The sequence below is a fragment of the Rhea americana genome, unplaced genomic scaffold (genome assembly GCF_003343005.1).
Source record: "Rhea americana isolate MKP2758 unplaced genomic scaffold, rheAme1 scaffold_0, whole genome shotgun sequence".
NCBI lineage: Eukaryota > Metazoa > Chordata > Aves > Rheiformes > Rheidae > Rhea > Rhea americana.
Genome location: NW_028185037.1, coordinates 21070356 through 21097287, shown reverse-complemented (window position 1 = coordinate 21097287; position 26932 = coordinate 21070356). Strand labels below are relative to the sequence as shown.

Here is a 26932-nt window from a genome sequence, read left to right as displayed (position 1 = left end):
GGGCCAAGTTCAAGCTAGGAGTGCCCAAGTAAATGCCTGTCTCTTGKTGTGAGTAAGGGGGCTGTTGAAAAGGGGGCTGGTTGCTGTGGACATACATAGCCTGCATGATGCACGAGGATGGCATAAAAAYGAGCACATGGCGGAGAAATTTCAGGAAGAATCTAGCGTTCAGATACCTGATGTCGTCTTCATTTTGTCTGACACATCTTCCTTGTCTTTTTCAGTATATTCACCACAGCCCCGGGAACTCAAAGCGAGGATTTGGCATAGATTGTGCTATTCTGTCGTGTCAGGTTTACATCTCCCAGATCCTGGTGGCCTCGGCACTTGGCAGCGTGGTGGACGCGGTTGGCACAGTCAGAGTCATTCCCATGGTGGCTTCGGTGGGATCCTTCTTGGGTTTTTTAACAGCAACGTTCTTGGTGATTTACCCCGAAGTCAATGAAGAGCCAAAGGAAGAGCAGAAAGGGCTCGGCCCTCCGGAGAACACCGAGAGCAAYGGCACCAACGCCGAGAAGTCAACTGTTCTGAAGCTCACGCGCAAAGGAACCACCGCGCCGGGGTCGGAGAGCGAGTCTGCCGTGTGAGACCACCGCTTGTCGTTCACACACATTCCAGGGAGTGCAGGTGCAGGATCAGGAACCCTTTTATTTTTCTTCCAGGATAACGAATGAGGATCTTCAGTACTTGTATCTAAATTTACAGAAAATTGCAGGCAGTTTTGTGCAAAAATGTAAATGAAATTCTGTAGTCCCTAATATAGGTTTGAACAGGTAGCTGTGATGCTAACTGCTTTCTCTACAACTTAGAAATGTCATTTCTGAACACTTTTTTATTAAGAATACATTTAGATTTCAAATAAGTTTTATTAATCTGCATGAGACTCACAGTGTATACAATTAGCAGTTAGAAAAATTAAGTTTTCAGCTGTTTCTAAACTAACTGAAAATGGAAGCTATCTTGACCTATAGTCTCCTGCTATTTTTGTCTGAACATTTCAGATTTCACTAGTACAGCACCTGAATCAAATGCTTAGACATCCTGATCAATCTTTTCCATAAGCACAATGATATTGGTCTGACACCTACAATTCTTTAACATTAATTTTAGACTTCGTATTTCTTTTCGGTGCAATCRCTACAGGAAAGTTTTACTTGCAATCGTTTTCAAGACAGACAAAAGCAATTACTGCGGTTTCTAAGAAACTGCTGTGAATTCTTTTAGTCGTACTGTCCAACAGCTACTCCCGAGTCTGCTGCTTGTCAGGAACGGGTAGCACCAGGTGCGTGACGTGGACCGTAGATGAAGTAGGAGCAGCTGGGCAGGTGATCAGCGCTCGCAGGTATTTYTGACACGTGCTGAATTTTGTGAATGTCATTAGAACACGCTCTGACGATTTTTAGCTGGGAGTTTTGCGGGCCAGTGAACCTGGGGCTTTTCTCGGCACTTAAAGCCGATCGTCTCCGGAGGAAGCTGTCGCGGAGAAAGGCGTCTCCGGGGCCAGCTTCACGGAGCGGGGTGTGAGGAGTCTCTGTAGTGGGGGGGAGGAAGCCGATGATTAAATTGCACTTTTTACGGTCCTTTTACCTTCCGACTGGGAACGCAGCAGCCAAAGTAAAGGCGCAGTGTCAGTAAACAAGGTAAACCGAAGGCCTACCTCCGCAACCTTAYGGCGTAGTCCGATCGCATAAAAATCCGTGTCAGAAACAGCTTTTAGGCCTCAAAATTCAATCCASTAGCATGCTTTGCTGTTCCAGTCGCTGCACTGGAGGGATTGTAGACTGGAGCTCTCCTGAGCTGCTCTACCAATTTCGTCAGTGCAGCCTCCGTACCCGCTTCCTTGGTTCAGGACGTAGCTGCCGTGCAAGGACATTTTCTGTGAAGAGCTTAAAAGAGCGATGCTAATCTGATATAAAATATTACTGGGATCACTAGCAGTGCCCCAGGCCACGGGTAGACAAAGCTCAGAGATCCAGCAGCCAGTTGAGGCGACTTTAGAAACCGAACTTCCCGTTGTTGTCTAAGAAGTGCTTGTGCCGCTATTTTACTCGTTTTTGCATGGACCTTCCGGCTGCAGTCAATCCATGTGTTAAACAGACAAATCACAGCTCCTTGCAAGATCTCTGCTGCCTCAAACTTCTTTTACTGCAGTACTTTAAGATGCATGTGTAAAATCATGCTGCAATATATTCATTCAGGAGAGAAATATATATTTCAAAATGAAAAGCAGTTTTTAATAAATTACTTGAATTGTCAATGTATTTAAGAAAAATGTATGTTTGGGTATGTTTGAAGTTCATGCACAGTCTTGGCCAACATTGCTGACGAATTCCTGGTGGCAGACGTGTGTTTCTAAGCTGAAGGCTTTCAGTCAGTACTAAAGTCCTGTGCTGTCAAGGGGGGCGATGTTGTTTTTAGGCTGGTGAAATTTCGGAGAATTAAAGGACGTGTAATCGCACGGGACTTCTTTTTTTTCCCCCCCCCCAGGCGTCTCAAGAAAGTTGTTTTTCTTTAAGGTGAATGTTTTTTATTTAGAACACGTACTGTGAATTGTGTTCAGACAGCGGAATGATACTACTGAAGAATATAAGACCTTATTGAAGAAATCAGTTGTGAGAAATACTTTAACTGAACTTCTGCAGTGAATTTTATCATCTCAGTTACATTTAATATATTCTGGTGATATTCATATATAACAGATATGAGTGTTGTATTTCACCCTATAACTGGCATTCTTGTAAAATGTAAGCTGAGCTAGACATTTTAAAGTGGCTTTAATATTTTATTTTTAAAGCTTTTTTGGAAGATTCTGCTTTTGGTTAAAAGAACACTGTCAAATATTCCTTATCTGAATCTCTGTTTTCTTGAAAGATTCTGCTACGGTGTGAAAATCTGCATCTTCTGGTCAGTGCCGGCCTGGCCCTTTTCCAGTGAGTTGCGTTGGTTGTGAATGTAGTTTTGGGTCCRCGTTGCTCCGTACAGCGGCTCCGTCAGCCGAAACGCCTTCCGCGGCGCGATCGAGCGAACCGCGGTCTGGCTTCGGGCAGGGATGAGGAGCTGAAGGTGCCTCTCGCGGCCCAGCCGGCAGGAGGAGGGTCGCGCCGTCGGAAGGCGCTGAGATCGCGCGCGTTCAGTTAGCTTTCTGTGTCGTGGCGAGGAGGGAGAAGGGCGTTTCGGGTCCCGTTTGGTCCTCGCCAGCGTTGTGCTGAGCCCCRTTTCTGCGGATGGGCCGTTCGGACCCGTGTTTGGGGGTGTTTGTGGGGCTGTTTGGTTGCCGTTCGTAGCATACAAGCACRCACGCTGCTTTGGAGCAGGAAGTTGTATTTCACTGCCCTGTAAAGCCGAAGGAAATAATTATCCATTGTAAACGCTCCAAAGTGTTTGTAGTGTCGCCAGGAGAATTAGTGTTGGGTAGCAGCTGCCAAAGGAGCTCCTGGTGTGCCGCGGCCGGAGGAGCTCCTGGTGTGCCGCGGCCGGAGGAGCTCCTGGTGTGCCGCCCGGGCGCTCGCCGCGGACCCTTCCTGAGATTTGTCATACTAATGCTGTTTTTCACTTGAATTCAGGAGGTTTTTCTTTCCAGCCCCATCACATCTCAGGTAGGCAGGTCGTTCCTGTAATCCTGCACATGTCCCTCACCTTATCTTTGGGATGCACAGAGATTTCTATTTTTTTCAATCAGAACCAAAAGGCAAACTGTTAGATTTTATGTCTTCTTGCAAAAGTGGAGAGGAGAGAGTTGAGGGGGCTGGTTTTACTTCTGGGGACTGGAAGTATCGTTGCAGGTTTGCTGGTGTCATCCCGTGCGCTCCATCTCTTAGCATCTTTCCTGCGGTAGGTTTAAGTTGTCCAGACGCCGCTGTCGTCTTTCTCGTGACACGTTAACGCCTCTGATACCAGACACCGCGCGCGCTCGGGTTCGCGAGAGCTTAGCRAGAGCTTCGTAGCGGGCCGGCGGCGCCTGGGGAGGTAGTTTGCGTTAGAGCGGAGGAGCTCGGACGTAACCATTTTGGAGGACGTAGCGTGGGTTTTGCGCCGCCGGGTTGTCCTAGAGGCCGGTCGGATCTGAACCGTGCGTAGGTGATGGCACTTTGGGATTACAGAAGCAATAATTTCTTAGGGACACTTCCCTTCCCGCWGGCTCCCGGAGCTTCGTTACCCGAGCAGCTGTTCAGTAGGGCGAATCGGGCCGTTAGCTAGCGCTGAGCGGAGCGGCCGYGAACGTGGCCTCCCGGTCTCCTCGGAAGCGCCGATCCCGGCCACGGAAACGGGCCGCGAGCCGCGCGGGGAGCCGGCGGGGAAGCTCGGCCTCTCCCGTTCCTCTCCCGTTTCCATCCCCACACGGACCCAGGCAGCAACGGCGATTCAGTGGCCAAATCCTTCCTTAGAAGCCTCCTTTCGCCCCGTAGAGCCCGTCCCCACCAGTCGCCCGTGGTGGGCAGTGAGCCTGTGGGGCTGTGAGTATATACATATATACCTATATATGTGTGTGTGTGTGTGTATACATATATACACACTGTTCAGGCCAAAATCCGTTTGACGGCTGCRCGCTCTTTGCCACCGTGCTCCACTGCATTTTCGTTCTTCCAGTTTTTTTCCCCCGTCCCGGTCCGATGCGGCACAAGCCCAGGCGTAAACRTGCGTCCTGCCCGCGCGACTAAGCGAAACCCTGCGTGAGGGCCCGAGCCCACGCAGCAGCTCCGGCATCCGAACCAGCCGGCGTGAAAGAGGAGTGGGTTTTATTTGCAGCTGTTTTGTCCTCGTTTTCTTTTAATAGGCCAAATAAATGAACAATAACGAGCACCAAATGTTGCACAGAAATGGTATTGACTGTGTGTAAGAAATACCAAATTTTATTTTTCTTCGCAGAAACTTTATGGTTGCAGATAGTCCTCTAGTCCTGTTATTCTTCCTTAAACTGCAAAGCTGAACGTTTGTAAAAATTGCATTGGAAAAGGTCATTATTTTTAAAGAAAGAAAAAAAAAAAAGTTGAGCTACCCAAAGTTTGCTGTCTCTCATGTTGCATCCAGAAGAAGCGATTTGCGAAGGCGAGCTGCAAAAGCTCCAACTCAAACGATATTTTAYTTTAGAGGCTCAGCAGTTTGGACAGTCAGGAAATTGTATTCGATAATAGCGACCGGACTCGTAATACGGCACTGACGGATGACTTCGGGCTGCCGGGGCAGCCAGGTCTGCTCATTAGGATGTTCAGTCTTTCCTGTCATTTAAATTAAGATCAGATCCTGTAAAAACTGATGGGAATTTTTGTCCCGCTYGGTTTCCGGCCCCAAATAAGCCCCACGGCCAGCCTGTCCCTTAACCTCGCCTTCCCGGGGAGCGCGGAGAGCCGCGCGCGCAGCCGGCTCGCGTGGCGGGGAGTCACACCCGACTAAAATTCAAAGGTTTCCAATGCCTTTTTTTTTCCCTTTAAATATTTTTTGGGGCCCTGCGAAGGTTTTGGGGAGGGGGAAAACGCAGCRCGTCGGTCCGGTCAGCCAAATTGCAGCGAGCGGTCCCGGAGTTGGAGTCCTGCCGCGAACCGGCGCTTCCCGGGGCGGGTTCTTCCTTCGTTTTTCTGATGTAACATGAACGCTAAGCCCTTTCGGTAGCCAGGTGACCAGCTTATTTTAAATGCCTCATATTAATAGAAAGCTGCATATAGGCATCTCCTAGCGGAAAAAGAAAAGGAAAAAAAAAAAAAAAGAGTATTTAGTTCCTTTGTGAACTGGCCATATGACAACTACTTTTTTATCAACTTATTAAGTTGGGGCACTATAATAGCTCTTGCTGAGTTTAGCAATGTTTATAAGCATGTGTTAAACACATAATGTTAAGTTTTATGAGGAAAAAGGGATAAAGAAATGTCACAGATGAATGTCTGAGTGAGTAGACGGCATAATGTATGTACGTTTTTTATTTCTACACTGTTGAGCTTATTTTCTGTTTTAAAGTACAAACGAGAGATTTGTTGCATGAGAACTGTTTTATTGTGTTCTTTTTTTTTTTTTTTTTTTTTTTTTGTATAATCTTGATTGGGTTTTTGTTCATTTACGCGTAGAAGAACAAAATCAGTTTAGACATATTCTGCTCCACGTTAACGTTGTGTTCCGATCCGTTGGTCTTCTCGAGTTCGATCTTAATAAACGTTTCAGTAAGAGCTCGTGGGTCGTGTCGCCGTGGTGCTTTGCTGCGACGCTGCGGCAGAGGCGCCAGCCCCTTCCGCGGGCGCCGGGCACCGCCGAAGACCGGTGGGGTTGGCGCTGCTTCCCCAGGCTTAACTGGCRTTGATTAAAAAAAATAACTAAGAAACGCCACCTGCAAGTATTCACCTGGTCACCGACGAGACTAAATAGAGACGGTGCCGCTGGGCGCGTCAAGCCGAGGGCCTTTGGGTAGGTGCACAGAGGTGCCCGCTGCCTCCTCGGCAGCCCGCTGGCGCGCGGGATCCTCTGCACAGCAGTGCTGGGAGGGTTTTTTTTTTTTGGGGGGGGGGGGTGTGGACAGCGCCAGCTTTAGTTTGGAAGCAGCCACAAAGCGGCTCTTGGAGAAGCCAGTTTGGATCCAGCCGGTGAGAAGATGGGGGAAAACCCAAGGGATTCTCTGTCAGGTTACAAATAGGGTTAAACCTGAAGCATGAAGATCGCTGTTGTCTTGCTCGAATTTCCAGCAGTTTATCTGATGGATTCGGTCTGTGGCTGCTGCTTCTGAAGAACCTCGCTGGGAAGCGGTGGCCAGAGAAGCTGAGGCCCACACAGCCTGCAGGTCATTTTTGGCCACCTACAACCCAGCAGGTCTCTTGTTCCAGAACCTGCAGCTCTAATGAGAAAAAAGAAAACCTAAAAAAAAAATGTGATAAATCTGCTTCCAGCCTGAGCATTGGCTTCRCTTTTCATAGAATCAGAGAATCAGTAAGGTTGGAAGGGACCTCTGGAGATCATCTAGTCCAACCTCCCKGCTCAGCAGGGTCACCTASAGCATGGTAGACAGGGTTGCGTCCAGGTGGGCCTTGAAGATCTCCAGAGAAGGAGACCCACCAGTGCTGTGTGGGTCCTACCTCACTTGGGACAGAGCCTCTCCAGAACCCTTCAGAAAAGCCGTGGGAGGCTACGGCCCGTTCCTCCTTGCTGCAGGCTGGCCGGGCTGGAGCTCGCCAAGGGCCGCTTCCCACCGGCGTTCCAGGTTTCTTTTTGTTGTCTCTCCCACAACAAGGTCTTTGGACARGTCCAGGTTTGCAAGTGCCCTCTGGGACCTCGTCTTCGCCGTGGCTGCCTCTGCCCACCCGACGGAGCCCCAAATGAGATGGGCGTTAAGTGACAGCATCTGTCCCAGCCACTGGGATGTCTCCTGAGGCAGCAGGCGTGGGAGACCTCCCCAGAAGCAGTAGCAGTGTTAGTGAGGTTTCTTGGTGGGGCCCYGCTGGAAGGAGAAAAAGCTGAGAGAGAGGGTGAGTGGGGGGAGGCCGGGGCAGCCCCTCCGCCGTCTCCTTTGCAGGGACGGGCGGGATGCRCCAGGAAAATGCCGCTGGGGCGAGCGGTGGGAAGCGGGAACCTCCCCGGTGCTGTCGTCATCGCTGCCGGTGATCGGCTGGCGCGGATGGGAGGCGAGGGAGACGCGGCGTCCRGCTCCGGAACGGGGAGGGAGAGGTGACTCACGAACGGTGGGTGCGCCGGGCTCACCGGAGCGGGCCGAGGAAAGGGCGCCTGCGTCACTGCCCCCAGCTATTGTCCCCATTCAATGCGGCCGCTACGAAAGAGCCGGCCGCGGCCTTGGAGCGCCTGGGAAGGCGGCGGAGAGGAGCCCGCTGCCCCCGCCGTGGGCCCAGCGCGGCCCCGCTGCCCCCCTTGCRCCTCCCTGGGACAGCGGCAGAGCCCAGCACAGCTCAGCTCTTGGCCAAAGCCAGGGGAGTCCGGCTYGCCCAGCAGCTGCCTCGGCTGCGGCGCGCACAGGGCGGGTTTCTAGCGGCGGACACTGCCCTCCGCCGGTTCCAAAACTCAACAGGAGCTGGGCAAGACTGACCTTGAACTGCATAAGGCTGCTTGGGGGTAGGGGGGGGGGGGGGGGGGGGTGGGGGGGGGGGGGGGGGGGGGGGGGGGGGGGACGGGCAATGCGTCAAGGAGCTCCGGGAGGCGGGTGCTCGCCCGGCTGCAGCAAGCTGGTTTCTGCTCGCCCAGCAATCTCCTCTGGTCCTCTCCGCACGCCGCTGCTGGCAGGGTAGCTCAGCGAGTAGCTGAGCACAGCTGAACCTCCTCCCCGCCCGCGCAGGGCACCTCCAAAGGGCATCCGCTCAGCCTGTCCCCCAGCCGGCCGTGAGCTGCTTCTCAACTGGTGAGAAGGCAAAAGCAGGTCTAAACCCGTCGCAGGAGCGAACAGGACGGCAAGGCTGGCGGCAGGGCAGCGGCCRTCTTCGTGCCAGCTGAAAAATCATTAGTAGCTCCTGCATGTCTCTGCGCCAAGAAACCTTTTACTTCAGTAAAGGAATCATTTCAGCTACCYGTAGCAGCCAGGCAGCTGCTCAGGAAGGAACTTGAACGCTACAGCCGAGGGGCTCAGCGAAGGCCACGTTAGCAGCAGACGCTGTTTTTAGGAAGGACAATATTGAGAGATGTGCCCCGATTTTCCTACAGCACCTACCACGAATGGGAGTCAGTGGTACAAATCCTCATTCTTGTATTGAGGTATGACCTAAAAACGAACAAGATGCTACAAAGAGGCCGGAATAGCAATATAGTGTTTAATATTCTTAAATTGAAAAAAAAAAGGGGGGGGGGAACATTTCACTTACCATCATATGATAAACATCTTTCATCAGCACATTAAAAGTGTTAGAAACATTGCACGGAGTGTATACCATTATTTTACACTTCTAATAGGCATATACTSTTCTGGTTTATATTTGTTAACAACAGGAGCAGCCTATTTTTTCACCAATCTCTTTCTTTACAATATTTTAAACATTTTGTTCCACTTTGCYAAGCAGTGATATGGACAACAGTGTTCTGCTCGTATGTATTGTTTTACAAACAGATAATTCTGTCACTAATGGGAAAGTATATACCAGCATCTTAACAAGGTTTGTGCTAACTTCAGAATTTACAAAAGCTGTCTTTAAAAAAATAATTAGTAAACACTGATCAAAAGAAATGCCTAGACCACAATCTGCTGACGCTTACTTCAGTAATTAAGGAATAGTTTGATGCCTTCAGAGAACTTAAAAATGAAGTAGGTTCTACATTAAATAACAGCAGTTCCTCCAATTACAGAAATTGAAGTTTGGTGACTGAAGGAAGGAGGGGTAGATGTTTGTCTGCACAGTAACTAACTAAAAGATTTCTCCCCAAAGCACATATAATATATACTGAAATTAATTAAATAAATTAAGTAAATAAGTGCTTCAGATGGAAAAATAAAAAGTCTGTTACAAATGCCAAGTGCAGTGCATTGTTTTTTTTTTTTTTAAAAAAAAGAAAAATAAGTTTAAGAAGTAAAACCCTTAATGAGAGTATCCAAGGATCTTGCTTCACTAGCAGGGAGCTTTCAGTGCTCTTAGGGAGAGCCTGCCTCTATCTACATTTTAAATAACACAGCACCATAAATATACATACAGTTGTAATGGACAGTCTTCCCAACTAAATTTAGCTGCTAGTTTAGAAAGATGCTTAGCATTTAGAGCAACTCCATAAATTCAACAAATGCATTTAAAATGTTTCCAGTGAACATTTCAAGCTATTACAGGCTGCAAAGACAGTATCAAATCCCCCTTTGCAGGCAGCCTGCGCGCCGCTGAGGAAGCGCTCCAGCGGAATTACCGAGTTTATCGGGCTTTGGCTCACTCAGCGCAGCACACGGCACRGGCTGCTCTACAACCCTGATCCTTCCTTCCAACACACATCAAGTTTAAAGCCGGTGACCCCCCCCCCTTATTCACATTTCCTTATCAATTGTGCAGGTGCGTTGCAAGGTGCAAGGAGGGATTCACTTCCATTTTTATTTCCCAAACAACGTAGTTATGAAAAGAACTCAATAAATAATGCACAAATAACACTGATGGGTGGTTGAAATATATGCAGGATGCCGGACTAAACGACGCCTAGGCTCTTCACCTCTTCCAGCAAAGGTAGCCCTATTTCTAATAGCTTAACAACTATTCAACTTTCCAAATGGCAATCTTCCCTTCTTCCTTTCCAGAGCCACTGAGGACGTATCTATCCTCTGCAGAGCAAAGTGCCTTTACTGTATCAGCATGACCAACCAACTCTTTCTCCACAGTCTTCTTCTCAGCATTGACCACATAGATCTTCCCTTTGATTTTGCCTTGTGATCTTCCCCTGCTGCCAATCCACATCTGGGGGAAAGAAAAGAAAGGAAAAAAAAAGAGAGAAAAAAAAAAGATTATTTATATTTCAGTTGAGGACACAGTCCAAACAAGAGTTCTACATGCCACATAGATACAGCTCAGGCTCTCTGTTGCTAGGGCAATACTGAAAACATCCTCTGTATTTATTCGAGTGAGCGGCTTCCCCTCTGTAGAAAGAGCTTCTGAAAGGGATCCTGAGAAAAAATTGGACTAAGGAGTCTTTCATCCCTGGTAAGACAGTAGATGTTATAGCAGAGAATGAGAACTAAGCCCTTGGCTAAACACGATCTATCGGAAAAAGGCATCTGGGCTTCTGTAGAAGGAAAAGCTGCCTCAGTGACCTGCCCGAGTTCCAGGAGGGCATCAGTGCCCACGTAGACAGACGGGAGCCCATGGATTTTGCTTTTCCAAAAGACCTTGACTTGTCTCTAGCTCCACACCAAAGACTATAACAAACAAACAAAACAAAACAAAAAAAAAAAAAAAATAAGGCTGTTAGAGGACTGGAGGAAACGCTCCCTTATAGCTTGAAAGCTGTAACGACCAGAAGCAGTGAGTATGCTTTAATGGACACTTTCCACAATAGAAAAGAGTCAGCAGTGAGTAGCCAAATTCATGCCAATGATAAGGAATTCTAAAAAGGACCTCAGAAAACCAAGCAAGTGGGCAAAAATGCAGCAGACTAGCTTCAGTGTAACATAATGCAACTACAGGAAAATAATCTGAGCTATGCCCTCATAATCCTTAGCTTGCAAGTGGCAGATACAACTGCAGAAAGACCCTGGAGTTACCACTGACATTCTCCAGTAGCAGATAAACRTGCAACAACAGATGAAAAAAAGACAACTCCACATTGGGCATCACTAGGAACGGTTTTAAGAACAAGACAGAAGGTGCCACTTCACTACTATATAAACCATGGCATGCGCCCATCTCAGGAGCTGCATGTAGTTCTGGGCTCTGCACYGCAAGGGCACAGAAGATGGAGTTAGGGAAGGGTGACTCAAGGTATCAAGGAAATGGAGCAGTTGATGCTCCATGAGCAAAGATGAAAAAGCTAGGACTCTAGTTTGGAGAGAAGACAGTTAAGGAGGGATCAGACGACRGTTTACAGAATCACAAGGAGCGCTGACAAGTTGAATGCAGAACCATTGTTCAGCAGATCCCACAATTAGAGAAGTAAGAGGCACCTGGGGAAACTAGTAAGAATTGGGTTTCAGAAAGAAAAAAAAAATACTTCTCTATATCCACCTGTTGGGGAACTTCTGAATTTGCTGCTACAGGAAACTGTGGCAGCAGCAAGTACAAAATGGAATCAGATTCACAGAGACCAGGTCAAAAAAAAAAAATAGGAGATTGAGGTAGAAATGTACACTTCAGTTTTCCTAAACAAAAGCCATGGACAGGGAAGGAAGTTTAAGAGGAATGGACTGCAAACGGAGGCTCGTGCTCTCTCCATACACAGCATTGCAACTGCCATCACTGAGACAGAACACTGAGTCAGATCCACCTAGTCTGGCCCAGCTGTGGGGCTCTTGTGCATAGCTTTGTACAGCGTAAGCGCTTCCTGTTGYGTCTCAGTACTGCTTGTCAGCCAGAAAGCAGCCTGCTTCAGACAGACAGACACACTATGCAATCGGATTTTGTCTCAGGTTCCTTAAAAACAAACAGTGGTTTGTTTTCGATTAAAGCACTTGAAAGCAAACCTTTGACAGACAACTAACAATGTCCTCGTTCACTTTTACCAGGCTGCAAGCCCATTCTGGCACCTCAGTAAACGTTGTAATGCTGCGTAGAGGAGAAACATGGGTGTTCTGACTACTACGACAGACTCCAACCTACCCTTTGGATCATTGAGACTGCTGAGTTGTTGAAAGCTGGCGTATTAAATGCTCAGGTTCAGGAGGTGGATTGCACAAGGATGTTTTCCAATTTTCTCTTCTTTATCAATGGATTGGGCTATGATGCTAATTATGGTGGAACTGAGTTAGGAATGAGTGGAAGAAAAAAGGAACAAAGCTCTTAACTAGAACAAAAAAGAGCTTATTATCTTTGGGTTTCCATGCAATCCTTTAATTTATAGGTTGGTGCAGGATCCCAGCAGCATGTGGCTAAGGCGGACATTGCTATGATAATAATRGTGTTAAGTGAGGAGAATGCCCTAGGAAGCCTCATGATCTCTCCAACACACACCCAGGAGTGCAGTGAGTGGAAGTCAGCTCTCTTAAATCCCCGGTGAATCCACCTGTGCTTAGCAGGGGCTATCTCAAAAGTTTTTTCTGTTTTAGGTTCACTAACCTAGCCAAGGGCTGAATACACCAAAAGCTTCCCTATTTCAAAGGCACTTTTCAAAAAGAAAGCATTTATTGGAAGCAAGAAAAAAATCTGAGAAAAATTTATCAAGCTGCTCTCCCAATATATATGGGCTATTTATTTGTAAACTAACCTAAAACTTGTATATGCAGTACCACACCTACAGTCATTTGCACAGCTACTATTACACAGGCTGAGGCCAATTTGACAGGGATGCAAGACTGCTAGGTAGGCTGCTCACTCCTTTGGTCTCTGTTGAGTGAGGTGTGTGGTGACTAAACATGGAAAAGGTCACCTACAAAAATAGGCCAGCTAATCAGCATTTATTGGCTGTCTATTAACCTTTTCCAAGGCTTGGTCGTGGGACCTCTGAGATTAAATATCAAGAGACCTAAACTTTTGGTTTATGCAGTTCCTTGAAATGTCAACGGCTAATGAAAGTCACCATGCATTTAATTACTGATGAGGCTTTTGGCACTACATGCTTGCTGGGTACTTGTAACAGTCAGTTGTTTTGTGCTGTCATTAATTCACCTTTGAAATCAGAGAACCTAATGTTTCAGATCAGCCCATATGCAAGCACCTAGTATGGAAACTAATAAACGATGGCCCATGAAGACTGCAAACAAACAATTCATTGTACTTTGTTACCAAATTCCACAACTAGTAAAAAGAGTACAAATGTCACTCACCTGATTTTTAACTTTTATCATACAAGTAATCTCAGAGCAGTCTTGAAGATGAATCTTTTGAGGTGTACTTGCAAGCTCTCTGGTGTTCCAAATATACAAATCACTGCTGCCTGAATAAGACACCCACACTTCATCTCTCTAAAGCACAAAAAAATATATGTTTAACTTTAGCACTGCAGATAGCAAGTATATCACAAGAAGTAATTATATAGCACCATTTGTAATGCCACATAGTCACACTTCCTCTAAACCAAATTAACAGTTTAAATTTAATACCTCAGGAAATAGTTGGAAACAGAGAAAACATGAACACACATCCTTCAGGTTATGCTCAATTTTCATCTGCGGTCGAAATTCTTGAGTTGACACTGCAAGTATGCAGCTTCCAGTACCTTCAATATTAAAGATAAAGTGTTAGTAGCAGAAATGCCCACTTCCTCCACTGCCACACCGCATGGGGGAAAAATGCAGCATAAATGGAAGTATCTAACAACTGCCTCATTTCTCAATGAACAGAGAAGTCTTAGGTGTACTTCATGCTGTTTTTCACAACACCCAGTTCTCAGATCTGTTCTGTCTCTGTCTGAATGCTGGCTGCTATTCTGCAACACATACTCACCAATTTAGAGTCCAATCACAACAAGAGAAGAGACAACTTCTTTAAAATTAGATCTCATACTCAGGTTCTCAAGTGCACAATTATTTTCACCTGAGAGCCAAGAGTCCGAGACCAAGAGTCTGTACTACAAAGTTACAGGGCTGAGTCCCGACTCCATCCAAACAACGGCAGCATCACTACTGACTGCAGCAGGACCAGGAATTTCCCTAGGCTTTATCTCTGGGCCTGTTAAGTTATGTGTATACTTGGATTCAGGCTCTCATGCATGGCAATACTCAGTATTACAGCAAATTCCTCAGTCAGTCGTTATTCAGGAAATTACTTCAGGAGTGTACTGCCTACGTACCGTCACAAAGCCTTTTTTTTATTCATTTAAATTCCTACAGAGGGGATAGCAGATTTCTAGAAGTGGTTAAAATGCAGGTTTGGGGATTACCAAGTCAAACCAATACCATACAGTCTGCATGAAACACCCAGCCCAATTTCTGACTGTTATCACCCCTCTAGACTTCAAAAGGACTTTGTCAAAGCTTTCCATCCCAATTTACAGACMTCTCCAGTGGAGGTCAGACAGATACAGTGCTGCCACAAGTCACAGCCTGCAGCAAGTGCAACACATGCAGGCATACCTTCAGCAGAGATCCAACCAAAGCATCTATGTGAATGTTTTGGAGGCCATACCTACCGGTAAGGATGTTCAAACATACTAGGAGGGGAATGGGAAGAGTAGAGAATGGGAGAAAAGCTAGTCATGTACACAGGAGTCAATTTTGGATTTATGTATTTTTTTCCTAATAGAAGTGTAATATATAAAGACGCTTTTATTTATTTATTTTTAATTGAGGAATGAACTTACAGCACCACAGTCGATCATTATGAAGTTTGACAGAAGTAAGATTTTGGCAGGGCAGCTGAAATGCACGGTTGACTTTCAGAGTGCTGATATTCCAAGCAATCACTGTCCCATCTAAGCTGCATGAGTACGCTTCACTATCAGTACAGATATAAAAAAAAAAAAAGAAATTCAAGACTGTAATGTGCATTCATGTTCAGAACATAGCATAACAAGTTTTACATCAAGCTAAATTATTGGCTTTCAATTCACAGACTGAAAGACTGAAGTATAGTAATGATTTCCAAAAGAAAATGGACTTAAGCCCAAAATGCTGTGAGGCCTGACACTATAGTTATTTTAACACCAAGCAATTAGCCTAGTTCTCTTCTTTGAAACAAGGTGACCAGAGTCTTGATAGACATGAGCACATACATCCCGTGACCATCATGACTTGTAGGGTAGGATTTAAATTCTCTCATCATTTTCTAAATAACTGGCTCTGGGCAGCTGTGTCTTGCGTAGGCACTTCACTTACCAGAACTGCTTTGCATCCCATTCTGGTGCCAGGCTCCTGATCCCAAGCTCTGTCCTTGCACTAGCACAGAGCTCTGGTTTGCAGCCCAGCATCCACCTTTCAAGCTGTTAATATCTCTTTTGGGAATTAAAGGATTCTAAGTAAAGAGAATTTGTGGGTGGGGGTGAGGGTTGTTTGATTGTTTTTAAGATCACAATTTGCAAACTCTGTATCACTGGAAACTTAAAGCTCTGAAATAGCCTAAGTGAACTAGAGCATGCRTTACAGTTATGCATCAGAAGCTGAGCAGAACAAGACTTTCCTTTTAATTCTCCTGAATGCTGTTGCCTAGGGGATTTTCTCTCTCTCTCTCAGTTTAGGACTAAAATATCTCAAAATTGTTTTCATTACTATTGCACCTGAAGAAACAAATCACACTATTCTATATACCCTTGACACTTGTTTTCTTCAGATGAGAATGATTTTGAACRTCTCATTTACAAGCAGATTTTCCCTAGAAGCCAGCCATGATTGCTGCACCACTGGTAGAGGTCTGGCTGGTCCGGCCTGGGAGTTGCTGCCCCCATGGGAAGACAACAGGTTAAAGGTCCCCATCCACAGTTCCCCACACTACCAAAAGATCAAAAGCATTCTGCCCGAACAAACCAATAAATGTATTATTTCCTTTACAAACATGCAGGATAAATCCAGAAGTGTGCTGTAAAAATCTAGTCAATGATGTGCTCAAAGCAAAGGATGAAGTGGTCTTTAAACTGCATCTGTGTTGATTCACAGCTGGATGCTGCCAATTCCCAGCTGCCCTCATCTTTGTCTCTTTGTTTCAGATTTTTTTTTTTTTTTTTTAAGAAAAGGAAATTTTTAATTTACTATACACAGTATGAGAGCTACCATATTAGGCAAAATGAAGGCTTATGTTAGCAGGATAAGTCCCCCCTGTTAACAGAAACTGCTCCCAGTTCTTGGAAAGTCAGTCACTGGTCTCCCTGTATAGGGTCATTTTTCTTGAGCRAAAATTAAAACTTTGCCTTTATTTCAAAAAAAAATCCAAGCATCATACTACGTCACTTGGATCTTTCACTGGTTCTTTGCTCACTGCAGCCTAAATTCTCCAGGCTAGTGAATATTGTTCTAGCTGCAGAAAACAGCCATTCTATTTAACCACAGATGGGAGGATTTTCTTAATGTTCATGACTCCTCCAGTCAAATAGGTGTCTTCTTCATTTGCTTGTATATGCATTTTTGCAAAGAAAATGTTGCAATTAAATATACCTTGGTATTCCATTTTTCTTCTCTACAATGATGTCCGTAACATCAGAACGATGATCGTTTAGTTGCTTATTACAAGACATACTGTGGGTGTGGATTATATAAATAAAGGAGTCTTGAGAACCGATCCACACTTGACTTTGTTCTACCATTACCATACAAGTCTGCAGAGAAAAAAACAGGATTAAACACAACCCAGAAGCAAAAAAAAAAAAAAAAATCTTTAGTGTGACATGAAAAAAGGTTACATTAAGAAGCTGCAATTTTCTGGCACTTACAGTAAGAGATCAAGACTTAACACACTGTTTTGTTGCTCCACGCTTTGTTCTGCTCAATAAATAAAGGAAGAGGATGGATCTCTCTGCCTAGCTTATCCTTCATCAAGACAGGATTAATAATGTATCCTGGTAACTGACCCAAACTTGTGTTTCCTGGCGCAAACAAAGTAAAAGTTACAAATGGTGTCAGGGGAAGCACATAAGTTTGCGCATTTCTCATGGATTGGAAGCTGTCCTACCCATCTGATATAAATATACTTCTTTCTTCAGTTAGGAGTGATGCCTAAGCAAAATGCTGTCTTCTCCTTTGTCTTCAAGRATGAGCTTCCTCCATTCAGAACCTCTTAATTTCTCTCCCTCCCAGTTCCTCTAAGTTCCAAACTTACTTCCTCCTTTCTTTCTTCTCTTTAGAAAATCCCCTGCATCAGATTCATCTCCAGGATTTCTGTCATCCCTCCACCTAGCCCCTCACCATCAGCTTTAGCTCTCCCTTTTCGATTCTCTTCTACCATTTCGCACACCTATCCACAGTGATGTTTATCAGCTTCCACAAAGGTGACTTTGCTGCATGTTCTCTCTCCTGAATGTTCTTCATTCAGCCTGCAGCTCTGGTTCAAGAGAGTTATTCCTTTCCAATGGTCTTCTCCAAGCAACTCCCTCAATCCACTGGCTGAGTCTCCTTTCAGACTGCTACCACTCTTTCAGTATCATCCACTGGCTTCCTTACACCTTTCCCCAATTTCCAGTTCTTCAAAAGACTTCTATTACTCATGTTCTCCTCTTATATTGATTATCTCCACCATTCTTTCTTCTCAATTGTTTCTTGGAGCTGGAAGACTGGCTTTGAACTCATACCTTCAGGCACTATCCTCCCAGTGCCTGATCCATCACTTCCAATCAGCTGACTTGTTTCACTATAAATTCATTTTCTCTCCTTTCCCTTTTTCCTCAAGGGTCTTCATTCCTCCTCATCAACCAAAGCCCCGAAAACTCAAATGCCTTTCCACAGCTTTTAAGGAATAAGTCTCACAGTGTGGCCTAACCGATGATTCAGGTCATACAGGCTATAGTAATAGAAACATCAAGTTAAAGCAGAAGTCATGACATGTGTCAGTCTTACCAGTTTTGAGCTGCCTATTTTGAAACAGTGTTGTTGAATAGACCAGGTAGACGCATCAAAGACCACCACCTTCCCCTCATTTAAAGCACACCATAATTTTGGATGAGCATTGATAGGTCTTTCTGAAGGGTCAAGATGCCCTAGAAAGGAAGTGGAGAAGGTGAAAGAGGAAGGAGAACTAAAACCCCATAAGCCAGTACTGTCAGCACCTTTGGCGACACTATTATTACGCAGAGCATCTTCCTGGCAAACTGTGTCTGCGTCCTGGAACTCACAGCACCAGTTAATGGGTGACAGAGTTCTCACGGTGAATTTGTACTACTTCTTATCTACTTGTTGAGCCCACCTGATGCCTTAATCTCACACTTTCAAGTTATTCAAAGCAGAGATAATCTGTTCCATTAATGACTAAGTGCTTAGCTAACTGGGATTGTGGGCAGGCTTTTAGACCCTTTAATATACAGCTGATAAATCCATTCATTCTAACTGCCACAGCATGAGAGCTCTGCTTAAAAGACCCACATTTAATATAAAGCAGCACTAACAAAACCCCACAAGTTATTCCTACTCAAGTTCTTCACTGTGAAGTTTACTTTCCACATTGGTCTCTAATTGCCTGAATGAAGGAACTTTAAGGGCAGGCCTCAAAGTACATCCGCTTACGCTAAGCAACTTGGCAAAGAAAAAGACAAGGCCTAGACAGGTAAAACCTGAAATGAATGCTGTTACATGGTTTAAAGATGTAAAAATAAAAACAATTAAATTTATTTATTTAAAAAAATGAGAGAGAGAGAGCACGCACAGGAAACTACTCAGAAATTTTCAGAATTAACATCATCTCTGCTACCTAAATTCATACCTGTTGCACAACCTCAGGCACATGGGGATTTTTTTTTTTTAATGAATGATCACACACTACGTCTCCTCATAGACCCACTACTAGATTTAGTATGCCTTGTAGATCTCCTCCTGAAATGAATCAGGATTTTGCAGCAAAAGGAGACTTATTGCTAAGATCTCTGCTTCACTTCTTAGCCAAATGAGCGAAGCAGAAGTTAAAATCTCTAGTGAGATCTTAGTGTCTCAGAATCAGCACTTCTACTCAAACCATTCGATCCAAAAACACTCATGGATGTACTAACAGCATAATCCTCATTTTCTAGATGTCAGATATGAGATGCAAAGCTACAATTAATGAGACTTCTGCTTGAACATAGGAAGCGTCAGATATGACTATCACATGCAGGACATCCCAAATTAGGCAACCAAAAATGAGATAAGTCTTTTGACCTTATTTTTTTTCAGTGATCCTGTGTCATCTCTAAAACAAAAGGCAATATACTTCCTCTGATAAGCAGGTTATGAAAATAACTTCATTAGCATTCCCAACCCAGTCAGATACAAATGTGCCAAACATTAGAGAAAAATTCACAAGAAAATTCATAACGCTTTCTTCAGGGATGGACTTAAATTACATGTGATAAATAAGTCATGAAACCATACATTATGSACTGGGGGTCACAAGGATATAGGTCTGGCTGGGATTTCAAGAGGCAGTACACACTATGCCCTGCACTGTGGGTGAACCAAACACTCCCAGATAATCTACTGGAAGGCAAAAAATAGCCATGAGTATTGATCAAGAGTGGAGCATCGTCCATTTATCCTGCTCAATGAATGAGGCAGGAGTCTTAAAGGGGAAACAACACATAACTGATGTCTATTATAAGGCATATGCATACAGGAAGGCAAACAGCGAAAGGTATGCCTTGGAGTGTCTAAATTTACAGTGCCAGTGTTCTTTAATGTTTTGGTATTCTATATACAACCAAAGCATGCTAGAATGAACAAAATTGGTTAGTCAGAATACCAGGTGTTAGGAGATAACATGCTTTATAGGCTAATTAAAAGAGGGCTAATGTAAAGGAAGAAATAAATCATCTTACCTGGTGTATAAAGCAAGACATCTACTGCCTGTGGAAACATCTCACCAGCTGAGGGGTTGATCTTGTGTTTTAGTGTTTCTGAGGTTGTTTTAGGGACCATCATAGGCACTAAAATAGATATTTAAAAATCATGAATTCCAAGAAAACTTAAGCCTGAAATAGATACATAATTCTTATGAAAGTCAGAAGCAGCCTGCCCCATTGATTCACATTTCTTACTTTTCTTTTGACATTAACCTCTGCTGACTATGAAAGTGCTTGCACCACTTCTATGAGTTCTTGTAGCAGCACACATACAACCAAAACAGTCTAAAGAAGCAAAACAAAAACACAACATACTATCTGCACTTCTAATGCACAGAAGCAAAAACTAAGCTTTCTGTTATTACTATTTAACAAACTACATCTGTGATAGTACAAGCAGGCTAGCTTTTTTTTTTAAAAAAAAAAACATATATTTCTACAGATATCTAGTTGAAAAATGGAATACAAAACAGAAAAAGCTGAAACAGATGATACAACAGCAGGCATTGTAGCACACCTATGTCACCGACCTTCATTTTTCATCCTGTCAAAATAAGACAGTTTAGAGGCTGCATATATGCTTTTGGAAGACTGCAGGGCCCCAACCACGGCATCCATCAGGAGAACGTTTGTCAGTGCTTGCTGGATATACTGAGGATCCTAAAGACAAAAGTCTTAGTGTAGTTTATCTGCTACTTATTTTTCCCCCTAAAGTAAGGCTCTATCTTCAATGATTTCAATGTGTGTTATGCTTAGCACAAGCACTCACTAGCTAGTTTCTTCCCTGAAGCATAATCCGTGTTAGTTGCAGATGGAAACTCTGCTTCTTTATGATCCTTCTTCCCAAGGTTTCTGTGGCAGAGAAACATATCTTGCTCTATTCATTCAGAGGATCTATGGCCACCAAGGTTCCAGCATGGCAAAATCTTGTAAAATGTTGCACATTGAAAACAAAGCGGGGGGGGCAACTTTTCTTTTAGGATCACTATTCTCATATCATGAGTGTAAACTAAGTACCTAAACAAAATCTTAAGGCTAATAGATGAGAAAAAGACATGTAATATTTTTACGTAATCTCACTTTTTTTTGTGTCCAGATGTATTATATATAGAAACAACAGCAAATATATGTGTGTGTGTATATTTTATTTATTTATTTTTATATTTTTATATATATATATATATATATATATATTTTAAACTTAGTTATTGTTTGCTGAAACCTAGAACCTCCAAGACTGCTACACAAATTTAGAGACAGGAAGCACACACTTCAAATATTTTTTTTTAGTTACAAATTCCCATGTTTATACCTTGTGATCATCTGCCATTTTCTTTCCAGCCCACATTTCTTTCACTATTAGGTACCAGAGATCGCACTCTGTTTTAAGGTTAGCTTCAAAGACTTCTTTTTTAGATACTGTTTTAATCCTCAGAGTGGGTATTCTCAAAAGAAGGAAAGCTACAGTCGTGCTCTTAACATCCTAGAAACACAGAGAAACAAAGATAGCAAGGAACATGTAAGATATAATCACAGGTAAGGCACAGTATCCATCCTATAGGATAAYCTTCCCTATTTCTAACCACAGCTGATTATTTCAATTATCCCCAAACATCATTAAGCAGAGATGGTCACTCATCAAGATTTATGAAATTTAAGTTCCAAACAACATGGCACAGACTTTGCTGTACAGTAGAAACAAGCTAGCTGACACCCTTGTGTTCTTAAGCTTCTTTGACTCTATATCCCATTTTCAACGCTTTGCATCTTTCTGTAGATCTAGAGGTTACAACCTCTAGATATTTACTCCATTTCATTTTAGCACCTAGCACAGAGTACAACATCAACCTTGAAACCTTGAAAGGCATAATAATTTATCTATCCACTTTTAAGTTAGTGACTTTACAGGTGTTTCCTACAACCCGCAGTGCAGCTGTAGAAATTCTGCAGTAAATCTGAGAGGCAGATCTTCTGGTACAATGGGATTTGGCCTATCATCCGGAATCACACAAGAGAACAAGAAGTTATTTTATACTCACCTCTATATCTCTGAAAGCTGCAATCTTGACATAGCCAGGACGTCCTCCTTCAGTCAAAAGGAACAAGCGCTTTTGGGTCAGAGCTATTTTCCCTACACCATAGTTAGTTTTAACTGAGCAGGATAACTTGTAGACACATTCATTTTTATCCAGATGCTCTATTACTGTGGGTGGCAGATTAACTTCTTGAGCTTCTGCTTCAGTTTCTTTCCAGTAGTTGTAGAAATCTCTGAATGTTTCAGGATCAATTTGTTTCTGATGTCCTAAAATTTTTTAAAAATTTGTTTACTATCTGAAACTAATTATACAGATCTAAGAAGAAAGATGGTTTTAAGATACTAACTTTCAAATTGTATCTATAACAACTTAAAGGATAAATAGAGTGCACAAACGACAAAAAAAGCCTTTCCCCTCCCCAAAAAAACACTTGAGAGAAAACTCTTAAGGCAGAGAGATGCTTTTGCAGTTAGCCTGTGGTATAGGCCCCATCCATCTGACATCCCCCCTTTTACCCTGCTCTGCAAAGGCAGTGGCAAACACTTGCCATTCTTATTTTTTTAAAAATACACTCCAAAAATACTTCCCTGATAAACTGAATACTTTCATTATGTTTTTTCAGTTCTTTATTATACTGAGTTCTACTACATCACACATATACCAACCTGGGATAAAAAGCTACAGATATAACAAACAGTTTGTTTAAAGACTTCAGCAATAGTTATTCAAAGAATTTAACTGGGTTTGGACAGCAAAATCCCAAATGAACATAATTTTTTGAGAGCTGTATGCTATCTTTGGCTTATATGCAGAAGGTCTTGCTATTTTCACCAATGTTTAATACTTTGTGGCCACAAAATATGGTAATTACTGTAGTTACTAGGCACAGAAAGAAAAGCAAAGAGAATTTTATAAAAACACTCTCAGATAGTATTCAGAAATCAATCACAAGATTCAAACATCAGTTAGGAAATGAGAAAGTTATCCCTCAAATATAAACACAATCTCCCACTTTCCTATGAGGACCATTCAAGAGGAATTTTCATCTTAGCTACTTCAAAATTCAAGAATTTTGGGCTGTGTTAGTTTATTTTTTAAAATGACTATCTCATCATATTACTTATGTTTATAACACAAATATMTTTTTCTGTTAGATGTTAGGACAGCTCTAGATTCACTTTACTCATAATCCAAGCCAAAATATAACTACACACCATCAGATCGTAAAACAACCTACCCTACCTGTACAACAAAAAAAAGCTGAATTGTGTGCCTATGTGTAAGTAGATTCCTTGTCCTTATTGTGGACACAGGTCCAATAATTCACGTATACACTAAATCTGTTCTCTGCAAAAGTTCAAAGTTGTCTTTGCATCAGCACAGATGTTCATTTAAAACATATTTTCTACTCACCTACTGTTAAGGCATCAAATAACCTATGTATGGTGTCTATATCTTTGACAATACCAGATTCCTGGATTCGCTTCACAAAATCATCCAATTGCATATGTGTTTTTGGCAATTCAAAATTTTTCACGTGGTCATCTATTTTCATAATTTCTCTTTGTTTTTCCATCACGCGACTTATTAGCTTCTTCAGCTCAGGTTTGCGGTCTGCTTGAGAACGTTCAGAAGGAGGCATAGTTTCCACAATTTTTCTTACAAGATCAGTAGGGAAAATTCTTAAGTCTGTTTTATCTAGATTTTGAAAGTCGGAAAGTGCATTTAGTAGTTTGCCTTGCATCAAGCTAATAAGTCCCCGGAGGTAGAAGTACCTTGCCAGCAATGCTGAGTTATCAGGTGGTAAGGTATTTATAGCTTTGCTGAGATGGTTGAAAAAGTCTGCATAGTAGGACTGGACACACTGGCATATCAGAGGAAAGTGAATTTCTGGGATTTTGAACGTACTAACTGATTTGGAGGGCATTTTCACAGCTAAAAACAAACAGATACATTGATTAGTGTAAACAGTATCTTCACAAGCATCAATATTATAAACAAGAAAAAGAATCCACAAGACAGCAACATGCAGTTGTAACACATGACATTCAAGATTACAGTTGTGCTAGGGACAGAAACTTAGTCTTATGCCCATCGTCCTTAAAAAAGTCCCTTCTCTGATAATACTGATTCTCAGAAGTACTGCATACACTCTTSACTTCTGTAGGACTTGTTTTGTTAAACAGTGATTAACCATAGCCTATGTTTAGGTCCAGTCCTGCACTGGCTTTRAAGTATGAAAGGACTGAACACGATTATTGTCTCAGGAAGCAGTTCTTCAGCGCCAGGCCTCCCATGAGCACTCAGGTTTTTGCAGTACCACAAAAACACTTTACAACAGACTTCAGACTGACTTAACATGCAGGGAGAAGGATGGACAGGCTCAGCTCAAAATGCCCTAGCTCACAGCTTCTTTCCCTCATCTGACACTGTTTCTGTGCAAATCGTTCAGTGATGTCACCCATAAGATAAACAGAAAAGTCTCTCTATTTATCAAACAAGTTCTTCTCTTACCACGGCCTGTTTCTAGTCCCCGAAGAGAGGAATTTCTAGTAGGGCCTTCTGGCAGCTTGATATCTTGCAGATTAGGCATACTGATTACCATACGCCTACTAACCATGTAGTGTGGATTAAACCGTTTAGAAGCCATAGTCAGTCTTCTCGGGCTATCAAACATCAAATTTAATCTGAGGAAAATCAAAAATTAGGTAGCTAGTTATATAGCATTTTATACTAAAATTCAGTATACATACATACATACAACATTACTACTTTTTATATTATAATATCACCTTGCAGCTTACATGATTCTACAGCCAAAGCTAGACATGTCGATACAATCATTTTACAGTAGCTTAATGAATGACCTATCAATAAGTCATAATTTTATTTATAGGTGACTTGATCTCATAGCACTGGAGTCAAAAGGAGTTTTCTCACTGATTTTAATGGAAGAAGATCCAAAACCAGAATAAGAAGTGAAAAATCTTTACCTGTCCTCTTCAGACTGGGTGCTTAGCTCAAGTCGAGCAAAAGCATCCATCTTTCTGTTCAGACGAGCTTTAAGAAAAGAGTGAAACATGTAGGTCTCTAAAACCTGTAAGACACAAACTGAAGTTAATTGTGAATCATTTACAGGTGGTATTTTTACTATCTTTACTTACGCATAGCTAAGAATGCAGAGTTTAGTAATCACAAAAATCAAAACTTCAACAACAGAAGTTTTCTTCAACAACAGAAAACACTACCCTCAGGCACCATTCCCACTCTGTAATTTTATGTAGTTTTAGCTCCTGAACTTTTTATTTTTTGCCTATAACTGAGCTCATGCTGTCTATGGTTTGGAATAAGACATTCGTGGTTTAAAACTATAACATTATGCCATGAAACTGAAAAGAGAAGCAAATCACCTTTTTTCCTCAGTAATCCCTGCTAAGGCAATTATCTTGCTGTCATTCAGAAATAATTTCTGAAAGGTCAAATTTTTACTTTTAGGATTGAGCAAACCATAAAAAATGTCAAGATTTAAGAAATGCTACCCTCTTGCACCATTTCAAATTAAAACAAGTTGAAAGCTAGGATCTGGGGCACTATAACACGTATATTACACACACGTTTCCAGTACAAGTCACAGTCCAGCACAATGAAACAATTCAGAAAATTCCTCTATTCAAAAAAATCAAATGCAAGCCCCATTAGGAGACAACAGTGTCAAAATAGGTCACCTGTCTTCATGTTTATACCACATCCAGCCTTTACAAGCTTACTAAAAGAAAGAGAGCTATATATTTGAAACTAACTATGAAAAATTACTTTTTATTAATGCTATATCACAGAAGCTTGCCTAAATTACCCTTGCTAGTCTTAGAGATTATCACAGGTCAAAAAGAAAAAAAATCTTTATTTTGATCAGGTATCAGTGATTTACTATGATGTTTTAAAAAATGCAGAGGGGAAGATTCAAAAGTAATCTTTTTACTCCGAAATGAATGGAAACACTTTACCAATACATAGGCCATTCTTACTGAGGAAGCATCTCACTTATCCATTTACAATATATTCCATAAAATGGCATCTACAAAAGCACTGAGATTTCTGCTTTTATGTATTTCCCCTGCAGATGGCATCCTCTGTTGGCAATTGTATGCAAGGGAGATGACAAGCTGCAGGAATTGAAAAATAGTCCTTTCCAACGGTTTCCAAGTTCCTTTAATATAACTGTAGACACCGTTAGTAATTACTCCGCAGCTTGTTAGATGTACTTTAAAGCTAGTCTACCATTAGGTTGCTTAGTATTTCAACAAGTCAACTGCTCAAAGCTTTGCACAAACGTGTATGTCTGCTTTAAAGTTTTAAAAATTAAAATTTACACTGTGTCACTTACAGTGTTAGAAACTGTTACAGAAAATATTATTTTTATTCTACAGAAATCCCTGTCAGAACATTTCCAATAAATTTCTGTCCTGAGGACATACTAATAAGATTTTTTATTTTTCCTTTTTACTTGTTTGTTTTAAGAACGTTTGCTAGTGTTGCAAGCCTTATCCAATAAATATTATTTCTTATCAAGAAATAGGTAAAATGTTAATGTTGAAATTGGAGGAAGTTCTGCAAAGTTCTTCAGCACCTGCTTAAGTAAATGAGAAGATGTCTTTCTGATCTTCTCTTCCAGTCCCAACATCTCCTTTAGATGGATGTTCACCCAGGTAGTAAGAAAAGGTTTGAAGTAGGAAATACTAAGTTTGTTACCGACCACAGCCTATTGGTGTTAATGAACAAGTCTCTTTGCCAGCTGCAAACAGTGACTCTAGGGATTCAATTACCAAATATTAATCACAAAGGAAACTTTCATAATTTTTGTAAATATTCATTGAATATGATTAAGATCTAAAACAGTAGCTGAACTTTCTTATATT

At 42.6% G+C, this 26932-nt stretch overlaps 2 protein-coding genes across 5 annotated transcripts in view; one reads left to right on the top strand and one right to left on the bottom strand.

The window, feature by feature from the left end:
- SLC45A4 (solute carrier family 45 member 4) overlaps positions 1-6155 on the top strand; it is an 87792-nt gene extending 81637 nt beyond the window's left edge. For all 3 annotated transcript variants that reach the window (XM_085323510.1, XM_085323347.1, XM_085323428.1), the window contains exon 8: positions 225-6155. In XM_085323510.1, coding sequence (XP_085179636.1) covers positions 225-587 — 363 coding nt within the window. In that variant the 3' untranslated portion in view covers positions 588-6155. The remainder of the gene's footprint in view (positions 1-224) is intronic.
- A 2560-nt stretch (positions 6156-8715) lies between these two features.
- The window catches only part of DENND3 (DENN domain containing 3), a 39354-nt gene continuing 21137 nt past the window's right edge, over positions 8716-26932 (bottom strand). For both annotated transcript variants that reach the window (XM_085323158.1, XM_085323226.1), the window contains 13 exons: positions 25010-25113; positions 24531-24703; positions 23430-23951; positions 22020-22282; positions 21293-21463; positions 20511-20640; positions 19957-20064; positions 18011-18150; positions 16616-16776; positions 14833-14966; positions 13634-13749; positions 13358-13495; positions 8716-10340 (listed from right to left, as the gene is read on the bottom strand). In XM_085323158.1, the coding sequence (XP_085179284.1) occupies positions 10140-10340; positions 13358-13495; positions 13634-13749; positions 14833-14966; positions 16616-16776; positions 18011-18150; positions 19957-20064; positions 20511-20640; positions 21293-21463; positions 22020-22282; positions 23430-23951; positions 24531-24703; positions 25010-25113 (2361 nt within the window). In that variant the 3' untranslated portion in view covers positions 8716-10139. The remainder of the gene's footprint in view (positions 10341-13357; positions 13496-13633; positions 13750-14832; positions 14967-16615; positions 16777-18010; positions 18151-19956; positions 20065-20510; positions 20641-21292; positions 21464-22019; positions 22283-23429; positions 23952-24530; positions 24704-25009; positions 25114-26932) is intronic.